Consider the following 12,428-nt stretch of genomic DNA (forward strand, 5'->3'; position numbering starts at 1 on the left):
ACCACCCAAAAGAAGTGATCCAACCTACCATATCAATGACGGGAAAACTTGACATTATGTGCCTATAGATGTCAGGCAGTATAATGTATGCTGAATCACCTATGAAGAATTCTTGCCAAAATAGTTAACCTGATTCCAATCAAGCCTCTTGACTCAACTCTATAAGAAATGTGGGAGTGAGTGAGGGGGTTTTAAGAAAACGTTAAACGACACCAAGAAGAAACAAGTAGAAGAAATCAGAACGTGGAGCCTCCTAAGAGGGCACCTAGTAAAATACTCTCTCAGGGAATCTGGTGTGTTGACTGTAAGACAGAAGTTTCTGACCTCAGAATGGCTTAGCATGATGCGTCACAACCCTCTCGGGTATACAAAAATCTCTCTAAGAATCAAGGGCCTGCCTCACTGCTCCTCTCAGCTAGACAGCAATGCTTCTAAGACTTCTAAGGGAGTGGTCTGATAGCAGCATCACAGGGAACTCAAGATAAAAAAAAAGACATCAGCCTGATCCTGATGTCATGAGACTTTGGAGGACTCTTGGAAATGGTGTGTGTATTTTGCATGTGAGAGAAAGGCGAATGCAGACGGTCTTCAACTTGTGATGGTTCTACTTACAACTTTTCAGCTTTACAACAATGCAAAAGTGATAAGCATTCAATAGAAACCACACTTCAAATTTCGAATTTTGACCTTCTCCTGGGCTGGTGGTATGTGGTACAATACTGTCTCGTGATGCTGGCCAGTGGCAGCAAGCCCGCGGCGCTGATCAGCCAGGTGATCATGAGGGTAAACCATCAGTACACTTACAAACACCCTGTACCCAGACAACCACTCTGTTTTTCACTTTCAGAACAGTATTCAATAAATTACATGAGACATTCAACACTTTGTTATAAAATAGGCTTTGTGTTAGATCATTGTGTCCAACTGTAGGCTAACGTTAGTGTCCTGAGCATGTTTAAGGCAGGCAAGGGTAAGCTATGATGTTGGGTAGGTTCGGTGTATTTAATGCAGCTTAAACTTGTGATATTTTCACTTTATGATGGTTTATCAGGATGTACCCTCATCATCAATTGAGGAAGATCTGTAATTTGTGGCCAGAATGCAGACCACGGCAGTTTTTAAAACATAGCTTCAAATTCTCTGAAACTGGGTGGGCTTTGTGACTACTTCAAACAATAGTGTATGATGGAAGGGATGCAGTGTGACTTCTGAGGCTAGGTCATAAAAGGAATGCAAGTCCTATTCACCAAAACATTCATTCTCAGGGCCATGAGCCATTATATAAGAAAACTGACTACTCTGAGGCCACCATGCTAGAGAAGCTACATGGATATGCCCTGGTGGGCATTCCTAGCTGAGCCAGCCTTTCAGCCATCACAACCAAGGTGTCAGACATGAGAGCAAAGGCATCTCGGATGTTTCAGCCAGTCCATCTGCCAACTGAATATCACCACTGACTTTTTTCAACATCATGTGAAACAAAGAATCACTTGAATTTGTGGTCCACAAAATTGTGAGATATAAGATAGTTGTTTTAAGCCACTGAAGTTAAAATGTTCTTTATATAGACAACCAGGGCATAATTTGGCTCTTCAAAAAGTCAGTGTCATGGGGGTGGGGGAAGATGGTGTGTCAGTTTAAAGGGCTATGGCAACCAAATACAGTAAGTCAGCCTTGATTGGCTCCTGGTTCAAAAAACTAGATGACAAATACTTTGGGGACAAGTAGAGAGACTTGAACACAGACTAGTAGATAATTTTCAGGAAATTATTGTAAATTTTGTTAGATATGAACATAGTATTATGGTTGTACAGAAAAATGTCTATTTCTAGGAGATACTTCCTGAAGTAATTATAGAGCAAGTGTCATTGTGATCACAACTTACTTTACAATGGATCAGCAAAACGATCTCACACACACATGTGCACACAAAGTAAATATAGCAAAAGGTTATAATTGTTTGAATCTGGGTACTAGGTATATGAGTGTCCATTATACAATTCTTTTAACTTTTCTGAATGTGAACATTTTTGTAATAAAGAGTTGAGGGAAAAAAAGATCAGGGAAAATTATGAAAACGTTCCCAACTTCATTAGTCATCAAGGAAATGCAAATTAAAACCAAAATGCAATACCACCCACCAGAACGGCTAAAATGAAAAGGACAGAAAGTGTTGGCAAGACTGTGAAGCAAGTGGAATTCCTTCATAGACCACTGGTGGAAGCATAAATGGTACAACCATTTTGGAACACTGTTGGCAGTATCTACTAAAGCCCACGTATATCTACCCTATGATTCAGCAACGCCTCTCCCAAAAGAAATCCATATTCATGTTCATCAAGAGATATGTACAAACACTATTGATAGAGGTCTCAAACTGAAAACCACCCAAATATACATCAACAGGAGAATGAGTAGATAAATATACATTCATAAACTGGAATGCTATACACCCACAAGAATGAAGAAACCACAACCACACATGATACTGTGGACAAATCACACAAACGTGCTAAGTAAAAGAAGACAGACACCAAAGAGTACACACTATATGATTCCATTGCTTTCATAAAGATTGATTCGAACATTTTAATAAAGATAACACAAATCTACAGCAGTAGAAGTCAGGATAGTTACCCTTGGAGGTGTAGTGACTGGAAGGGGACACAAGGGTCCAGGATGTTGGTAACGTTCTCTTTCTTGATCTGGGTGCTGATTACAAGGGTGTGCTAACTTTGAGCAATTTCCTGTGTCCTCTGCCTGTCTCTCTAGAAATGCTGGGTTTCTGGTATGCTCCTCACTCTTCAAGTTCACTCATGCCTCAATGTCTTTGCCATGCTGTTCCCTCTGCTTTGCACTGCCTTTTCCACCTGTCTTCGCCTGGCTAGTCTCTACTCCTCCTTTACTTCTCAGCTCAGAAGTTCTCTCCTCCACAAAGCCTTCTCTAACCTCCAGATTCAGCTAAATTCCTTTTTTCCATCTGTCCTATACAGTAGCATCCACTCTAGACAGTTATACTAATACTGTATTACACTGAAATTCTTTGGACTCCTCTGCTAGACCACAAGCTCTTTGAAGGCAATAGTTTCATTCACTGACATAAACCAGTATTTGGTGAGTTTGCTAAAGTGCCTCAACTAAATCTCCCTCAATATACGTGAACGAAATGTGTCATGAGCCCTATATTGTTCTTATTTATTTATTTATAATAAATTTATTTATTTTTGGCCACGTTGGGTCTTCATCACTGCGCGCGGGCTTTCTCTAGTTCCTGCGAGCAGGGGCTAGTCTTTGTCACGGTGCGTGGGTTTCTCACTGTGGTGGCTTCTCTTGTTGCGGAGCACAGGCTCTAGGTGCGCGGGCTTCAGTAGTTGTGGCACGTGGGCTCCGTAGTTGTGGCTCACGGGCTCTGGAGCGCAGGCTCAGTAGTTGTGGCGCATGGGCTTAGTTGCTCCGCGTCATGTGGGATCTTCCCGGACCAGGGCTTGAACCCGTGTCCCCTGCACTGGCAGGCGGATTCTTAACCACTGCACCACCAGAGAAGTCCCTCTGTATTGGTTTCAAAATACAGCCTGGAGACCCAGATTGAATAAAAAATAGTGATATTATCTAACTTTGATATATGAAAAGATAATGCAATACTTTTCTAATTTTTAGAGTCACTTTTTAGTTTTATAAATTTGATTTCATTTTAAGCAAAGTTTAAACTCCTCATCTTAAAACCAGCAACTGTAACAAAAAGATACCCTTTTTTTCACCTATCAGATTGGCAAAGATTTTAAAAAATTGAGAAGACACTGTGTTAGACAGGACTATATACTGGTTTGACCTCTTTGGAGGGCAATTCAGCTACTATCAAAATATAAAGTGAACATATTTTTTATGTAGTAATTCTATTTCTAGAATTTTTCTATAATATCCTACACGTGTGAAAAGATACATACAAGGACATTCACTGAAGCATTGTTCCTCAGAGCAAAAGATTAGAATCAACTAAAGGCCTATCAATAGGATGCTGGTAAAACAAGGCCATTTTACTATGGAACACTACAAACCCATTAAAAAGAAGGAGGCTGGACTTCCCTGGAGGCACAGTGGTTGAGAATCTGCCTGCCAATGCAGGGAACACCAGTTCCAGCCCTAATCCGGGAAGATCCCACATGCCGCAGAGCAACTAAGCCCGTGTGCCACAACTACTGAGGCTGCGCTCTAGGGCCCATGAGCCACAACTACTGAGCCTGCATGCTGCAACTACTGAAGCCCATGCACGCAGAGCCCGTGCTCTGCAACAAGAGAAGCCACTGCAATGAGAAGTCCGTGCACAGCAATGAAGACTAGCCCCTGCTTGCTGCAACTAGAGAAAGCCTGCGCGCAGCAACAGAGACCCAACACAGCCAAAAATAAATAGATAAATATATTTTTTTAAAAAAAGAAAAGAGGCTGATTCATATTACTGATCTGATCTGATATCCGAGTTATATTCTTTTTTTAAAAAACTGTTGATTTTATTGATAAAGATAATTGATAAAGAATGCAAGTCAAAGGTACACATCTGAAAACATCAACTTTAAATCTGATTTACTCAGTATTAATTTTAGGTGATAGATTAAGTAAAATTAATGATACAAGCCAAATGATGCCTGCATCAAATTCAGTGTGCATAATGCTCTTGACAGCATCAAAGGAATTAAATTGTTTGAGGAAAACCAGTGATTATGTTTATCAAACATCTGTCACTGATGCTAAACAGATTGCAGAATCTCGTGATTTTGACACCAATTTTTTCACCCTTAAAAAGAAACATGAAAAAGAGGAAAAGATCTTCATTTGAAAATCTTATGATCAGAAACTTATATTCTTTTTTTTTCCAACATCTTTATTGGAGTATAATTGCTCTACAATGGTGTGTTAGCTTCTGCTGTATAACAAAGTGAATCAGCTATACATATACATATATCCCCATAGCCCCTCCCTCTTGCGTCTCCCTCCCACCTTCCACATCCCACCCCTCTAGGTGGTCATAAAGCACCGAGTTGATCTCGCTGTGCTAAGCGGCTGCTTCCCACTAGCTATCAGTTTTACATTTGGTAGTGTATATATGTCCATGCCACTCTCTCACTTCGTCCCAGCTTACCCTTCCCCCTCCCCGTGTCCTCAAGTCCATTCTCTACATCTGCATCTTTATTCCTGTCCTGCCCCTACGTTCTTCAGAACCTTTTTTTTTAATTTTTAGATTCCATATATATGTGTTAGCATACAGTAGTTGTTTTTCTCTTTCTGACTTACTTCACTCTGTATGACAGACTCTAGGTCCATCTATCTCTCTACAAATAACTCAATTTCGTTCCTTTTTATGGCTGAGTGATATTCCATTGCATATATATACCACATCTTCTTTATCCATTCATCTGCTGATGGACACTTAGGTTGCTTCCATGTCCTGGCTATTGTAAATAGAGCTGCAATGAACATTGTGGTACATGACTCTTTCTGAATTATGGTTTTCTCAGGGTATACGCCCAGTAGTGGGATTGCTGAGTCATATGGTAGTTCTATTTTTAGCTTTTTAAGGAACCTCCATACTGTTTTCCATAGTGGTTGTATCAATTTACATTCCCACCAACAGTGCAAGAGGGTTCCCTTTTCTCCACACCGTCTCCAGCGTTTATTGTTTGTAGATTTTTTGATGATGGCCATTCTGACTGGTGATTTGCATTTCTCTAATGATTAATGATGTTAAGCATCCTTTCATGGGTTTGTTGGCAGTCTGTATATCGTCTTTGGAGAAATGTCTGTTTAGGTCTTCTGGCCATTTTTGGATTCGGTTGTTTGATTTTTTGATATTGAGCTGCATGAACTGCTTGTAAATTTTAGAGATTAATCCTTTGTCAGTTGCTTCATTTGCAAATATTTTCTCCCATTCTGAGGGTTGTCTTTTCGTCTCGTTTATGGTTTCCTTTGCTGTGCAAATCTTTTAAATTTCATTAGGTCCTATTTGTTTATTTTTGTTTTTATTTCCATTTCTCTAGGAGGTGGGTCAGAAAAGATCTTGCTGTGATTTATGTCATAGAGTGTTTTGCCTATGTTTTCCTCTAAGGGTTTTATAGTGTCTGGGCTTACATTTAGGTCTTTAATCCATTTTGAGTTTATTTTTGTGTATGGTGTTAGGAAGTGTTCTAATTTCATTCTTTTACATGTAGTTGTCCAGTTTTCCCAGCACCACTTATTGAAGACACTGTCTTTTCTCCATTGTGTATTCTTGCCTCCTTTATCAAAGATAAGGTGACCATATGTACGTGGGTTTATCTCTGGGCTTTCTATCCTGTTCCATTGATTTATATTTCTGTTTTTGTGCCAGTACCATACTGTCTTGATTACTGTAGCTTGGTAATATAGTCTGAAGTCAGGGAGCCTGATTCCTCCAGCTCCGTTTTTCTTTCTCAGTATTCCTTTGGCTATTCGAGGTCTTTTGTGTTTCCATACAAATTCAGAAAGTTACATTCTTAAGTAGAAAAAAAAAAACCCACTGCAACAGGCAAATAAATAAATAAAAGGAAATACAAGACATACAGCATGGAAAGGAAGGAATAAAATTCTTTCTATTTGCAGAAAAAAAATAATGACAACACCCGATGCTGGAGAAAATGCAAAGAAACTGGATTGCTGGTAGGAATGTAAAATGGTAATTTTAAAAGACGCTTGGCAATTGCTTATAAAATTAAATTTAAGAGAGAAGAAAAATATTTCAGGAAGCCTGGTCTAAGGGGGAAAAAAGGCCTAAAACTGAGAAGTTTGAAAATCTTGACATTGCTGTGAATTTATGAATTGACATCTTCACTTTGGAACCATCTCTATTCAATCAAGCAAAAAATACTTATTAAACACCAACTTTGAGTAAAAGAGGGGATTGCAGAATTTATTTTTATTTTATTTTCATTTATTTATTTACTTATGGCTGTGTTGGGTCTTCGTTGCTGTGTGTGGGCTTTCTCTAGTTGTGGTGAGTGGGGGCTACTTTTCCTTGTGGAGTACAGGCTCTAGGTGCGTGGGCTTCAGTAGTTGCGGCCTGTGGGCTCAGTAGCTGTGGCGCACAGGCTTAGTTGCTCCGCGGCATGTGGGATCTTTCCAGACCAGGGATCCAACCCGTGTTCCCTGCATTGGCAGGCAGATTGTTAACCACTGCGCCACCATGGAAGTCCAGAATTTATTTTTTTAAAAGCTCTTTTAATTAAAAAAACAAACAAACCAGAATCTTCTGAAAACTCACCATTCCTTTGGTTTTCACATCATAGGAACTAAGTTCTATCCGTGGCCAAAAGAGAACTCTCTAGGGACTTGGTCATGAGACATTCCAAGGCAATTTCCGATGTGCACAGTCCCACAGAGTTGGTCTGAGTCATTTAGGATGCAATGGAAAAAACTCCTAACCGAACATCAGATCTGCTGCCTCTAGACCAGCTGTGCTACCCAAGGTGACTCAGGCAAGTCGCTAACTCCCGCTTCTGTAAATTGAGGGAGCTGGCAATCTGAGTTCTGTCCTTTCCAACTCCAGCATTACCCATCATGGCCCTTTACCATTTGTCTATTTGTCTATCATCAGGGATAGAACGAAGAGTTTGACTGTGGATTTCCTTGAGGCAACAACATGGAGCTCAATCAATGACTGAGGAAGACAGGGCAGGAGAGGAGGAGGCCCCCAGCAGTGGGGAGTTGCCCCACCCTGCCAGCCAGGTGAGAACAGACTCTCTCCCAGGAGAGAGGTCTGAATGAGACAAGCAGACCCTCCATCATGAGTTTCCTCTTGCCCCTAACCTCATGGATGTTATACAATCCCATTTTCAGGTGTGCTCCTGGAAAATCTCCTCTGTGCTCTATGCAGGGATGCCCATTTCCATCTTCCCAAACAAAAGAGTTTAGAATACTTCTAACTTGTGCAAATCCAAAGGGATTATGTATTAGTCATCTTTAAAAAAATAATTTTGATAGCTTTCTGAAGCTTGAGTTTCTTGAACTTTCATTTACAATTCAAGCATATAAACACTGATTTTTGAGAATCTGTTCAAACTGACCATAACAGAGTTTAAACATCATTTCTGTAGGGGGTTTTGTCTTTGCCAACCTCATTTATTTATTGAGTCAACAGAGTCAGAATGTAATCCCCAGCTGTCTCCCCATGCCACTTGACACCCCTGGGCCTTTGGGAAATGGTGGGTTTTGAGGGTGTTTTGTTGGCTGGTTTGTTTTGACAGAAACAGGGAATTTCATCAAATGGAGTCTCACCTTTTATCTCCAGCTCAAAAACAGGCGCTCCCATGAAGAGGTCCCTTCTCAGCTTCCTGGTTCATGGCGTGTCCCTAAGATGCTGCAAGGGAAACTGAGGAGCAACTGGAACCCCAAGTTTCTTTTTTTAAAATTTATTTTATTTTTGGCTGCGTTGGGTCTTTGTTGCTGCACACGGGCTTTTCTCTGGTTGCGGTGAGCGGGAGCTACTCTTCGTTGTGGTGTGCAGTCTTCTCATTGCAGTGGCTTCTCTTGTTGTGGAGCACGGGCTCTAGGCACACAGGCTTCAGTAGTTGTGGCACACGGGCTCAATAGCTATGGTTCATGAGCTCTAGAGTGCAGGCTCAGTAGTTGTGGCGCACGGACTTAGCTGTTTTGCCGCACATGGGATCTTCCCGGACCAGGGCTCGAACCCGTGTCTCCTGCATTGGCAGGCGGATTCTTAACCACTGCGCCAGCAGGGAAGCCCCCTAATTTTTTTTTGCTGCAGAAATAGCACTCTAACCGCTGCCACCCAGGGCTGCACTTTCCTGCAGCGCCAGTCAGCCTGGTCAGCCTCTGCTTTGAGTTCGTTTAAAACAAAGTCCAGGTGCTAAGCAGCCTTGGAAAATGAGGCAAATGAAAAAGCCACCTGACACCAATGAAGAAAAAGAAAACACCAAAATTTAATTACAGTTTTAACACTTTCAATAAGTTGACAAAAGTAGGCAGCTTCCTTCCTTCCTTCCTTCCTCCCTCCCTCCCTCCCTTTTATTTTTCTTTTTAAAGCAGTTCCTTCTAAGACGAGCGATTAGACACCAGGTTTCCCGGTTTGCTTTTGAGCACTTTTCTCTTGACGCTTGCAAAGAGCAGCTTCGCTGCCAAAGAATCCTCAGCATAGAAACCTTTTTACTCGTTAATTTTACTCGTTAATTTTCTTCCGTGCCACGTCTGGCTGCCCTTTTGAGAAACGTGAATGTATAATGTTGTGAGCAAGATCGCCCCCTGTGGGCCGGAATGATCATCGCCCGTAAGCGCGGGTGTGGCAATTGGTTGGCGGCGCGACTTGGGGAATGAACACGAGTTCGCTGGCGGGCCTTTCTTGGACAACGGATGGATATAATGTTTATGTGAAAATAAATGTGAGCTCAAAACTTACCCAGTTGAGGAAAAAAAATGTTCCCATTTTTGTTGCAACTCTCCTGGAATCCACTAAGCCTCTGGAACAATTTGTGTTTCCCAAAACGAATAATGTTTTACAAACTCATTTTGTCAAAGAGAAGCTAAAAATATGGAATTTTATTGATTTATGAATTATTACATTTTCAAGATCGATCTAACCCATAAGTTCTTCACAAAATACGTTTGCTTTGAGGTCCATAGGAATAACTAGAACCCTCATTATAAGTGGGGGGTAAGCAGTGACCAGTTTTTACCCAGCACTGCTGACACCCAGTACCGAAAAAGAATGTTCACCAGGTCCCTTGCCTCAGACTGCACAGCCTCGCAGCTCGCATCATGTTCTGTTTTTCGAACATGCCCAGTGAATATCCTTTTTAGGTCCCTCTTATCACTCTGAGCGCAGGCAGCATCTGTGCAGATCAGTAGGTCATTCCTTTTCTGAAATGCGTTTTTCAAGCAAATATTTGTAATTTAGAGCACACACGTTGAAGTCAAACAGATCTGGGTTTGCATCCCAGCTCCACTACTTATACTGGCTGTATGACCTTGGGCAAGTTGTGTAGCCTCTCTGGGCCTCACCTTTAAAATGTGGCTAAGAAATCATACCTCATATCGTTGTTGTAAAGATAAAATGAGATAATATGTGCTAACACCTTGAGGAGAGAGTTTGGCCTGTAGCAAAAATAAATGTTATCGGTATTTCTGTATGTAGATTAAATGTATTAAACTGGCTTTGCTCCCTGACTTCTGGAGGCAAGAATATTTCCAAAAGTTTTGCCTTTTACTGATTCAGCTTTTTAGAGCCACTTCGACCCCTTGTACTGAGGCCAACAAGCCTTATGCTTCCCTGGTTTTCCAGTTCTCAGGTGAGGAAAGAGGCTGCTGCACCCCTGAAAGAGGTCACAGCACGGTGTCCTTGACTTTGACACTGGCACCAGAATCTATACAATTTTGGTTTATCTAAATAACTAGTGTTCATGAACTTGAATTGTTTTGAAACTGAAGAAGTGCCATTTGAAAATTGTTCGTGGTTTTCTATCTCTGGGGTTGAGTGATCACTTTTGGAACAGTTTCCTTCGCTGGAGGAAAATCACCAGGATGGGCCTTTTAGTCACACAAATATAAAAAGTTCGTGGTGGCAACCATGTGGTCGTTTGTAACTGAAATACCAATGCTTTAGACCAGGACGTGCTGTGGAGCCATGTGAATGGTGAAGGCAGCTACAGCCCGACTATGCCTTACAGAGTTAGAGAGCGTTGGGCCTTAAAGATCGATTCACACTACACCATCTCAACATGATTTGTTCTTGAAGGATATGAGAGCCCAAGAATCACCCACAGGAGATGGGGAGAAAAAGCCGGCCCAGGCAGGAAGATATCAGGAACATGTTGGCCTCCCCTAGGGGGCACTCATAACGTCAGGTTACGAGGGCACTGGGGGACCCTGAGCTGGGGGAGTAAGGGACCTCTCTCGAGGGGAAGGGGCTGTTCCTGGGCTTGATGAGGGGTACACTGTCAGAGGCTCCTGAGGCTGACAGGTAGGCTGACCTGCCAACACAAAGGAAGCAGGCACCGAGACAGAGAGGAGGCCATGGAGAGAGAGATTCCTCGAGCCACTAAATTAGATTGTCCAGAACCGAGGCCCGAAAATCTATTAAGCCAGAACCACAGTTTGGGGACCACTGTTCCAGTTCAGTGGTTGGCAACCTTGGCTGCACGTTAGAATCACTGGGGGAGCTTTTAAAAATATATATAGATGTCTAGTACATACCCCAAATAATTGAAAGCAGATGTTAAACAGACTACTAGTACTACTGTGACTATTGTACTAGTCATAGTAACCAAAAGGTGGAAACAACCCACATGTCTATTGATGGATGATGAATAAACAAATTGAGGTATATCCATGTCATGGAGTATCATTCAGCCTTAAAAAGGAATGAAGTACTGATACAGGCTCCAACATGGATGGACCTTGAAAACATTAAGCTAAGTGAAAGAAGGCAGACACAAAAGGTCTCATCTTGTGTGATTCCTTTTTATATGAAATATCCTTTTAAATGAAATATCTAGTTAAATCTATAGAGATAGAAAGTAGATTTGTGGTTGCCAGGGGCTGGGGTAAGGGGAGACTGGGAGTGACTGCTTAATGCACACCGGCTTTTATTCCAGGGCGATGAAGATGTTTTGGAACAAGAGGTGGTGGCTGCAAGACACTGTGAATGTACTAAGTGCCACTTAATTGTTCACCTTAACATGGTTAATTTTATGTGATGTGCATTTCACCACAATAAAAAATAATGATATTTTAAAATATATATTATATAAATGCCCAGGTCCCATCGAAGACTAATTAAACCTGAGCCTCTGGCGTGTGACCAGACACGGACATGTTTAGACGCTCCCAGGCCATTCCAGGGTGCTGCCCAGGCTGAGAACCACATCCACAGGGTACTCACTGCTGATTTTTCAAGAGTGCAGCACTTACCTCACACCTGGTCCTGCTCCAGATCTCAAGCAGGTGTCCTCTCCTTAGGAAGATGTCTTCAAAGGTGCTTCCTCCTCCTGTCCCTTCCCCTGAATGCTCCAGGACACACAGGATGCGCTTCTTCCCAAGCACTTCCTGCTCTCAGCTGCCTACGGCGAGCTTCCTGGGGGCGGGCACCGGGCCTTCCTTCCTGTGCACTTTCCCCAGGGCCCAGCCCAGGGTCTGGCATGGAGGGGAGCCTCAGAAATGTTGAGTGAATGAGTGAGGGAGTGAGCAAAGGGAGGTGGGTGGGTGAGTGAATGAACCATGGTTCACCTGTCCCTTGTGTGTCTTCCGTCCGCTCAGTTTGCCCCGAGCTTTCAGCAGAGAACCTCTGAAGGCTCCTTTGGGAGCGGGACTTTCATTCCTCCTACAGGCTTATTCCAGCAAAGTTGAGTAGCTTCAGTGCTGGCAGCTGGAAGGCGTTTCAAACTTCTTAACTGTCAAGCTTTTGACGCCAT

At 42.2% G+C, this 12,428-nt stretch overlaps 1 protein-coding gene across 1 annotated transcript in view; it reads left to right on the forward strand.

The window, feature by feature from the left end:
• Window positions 1-729: 729 nt before the first annotated feature.
• PRSS54 (serine protease 54) overlaps window positions 730-12,428 on the forward strand; it is a gene marked incomplete at both ends in the record, with an annotated part of 47,323 nt that continues 35,624 nt past the window's right edge. The window contains 2 exons of the mRNA XM_082861875.1: window positions 730-783; window positions 11,613-11,664. Of these exons, the coding sequence (XP_082718001.1) occupies window positions 730-783; window positions 11,613-11,664 (106 nt within the window). The remainder of the gene's footprint in view (window positions 784-11,612; window positions 11,665-12,428) is intronic.

This window comes from Leucopleurus acutus (genome assembly GCF_964270905.1).
Source record: "Leucopleurus acutus genome assembly, chromosome: 20".
Classification (NCBI taxonomy): domain Eukaryota; kingdom Metazoa; phylum Chordata; class Mammalia; order Artiodactyla; family Delphinidae; genus Leucopleurus; species Leucopleurus acutus.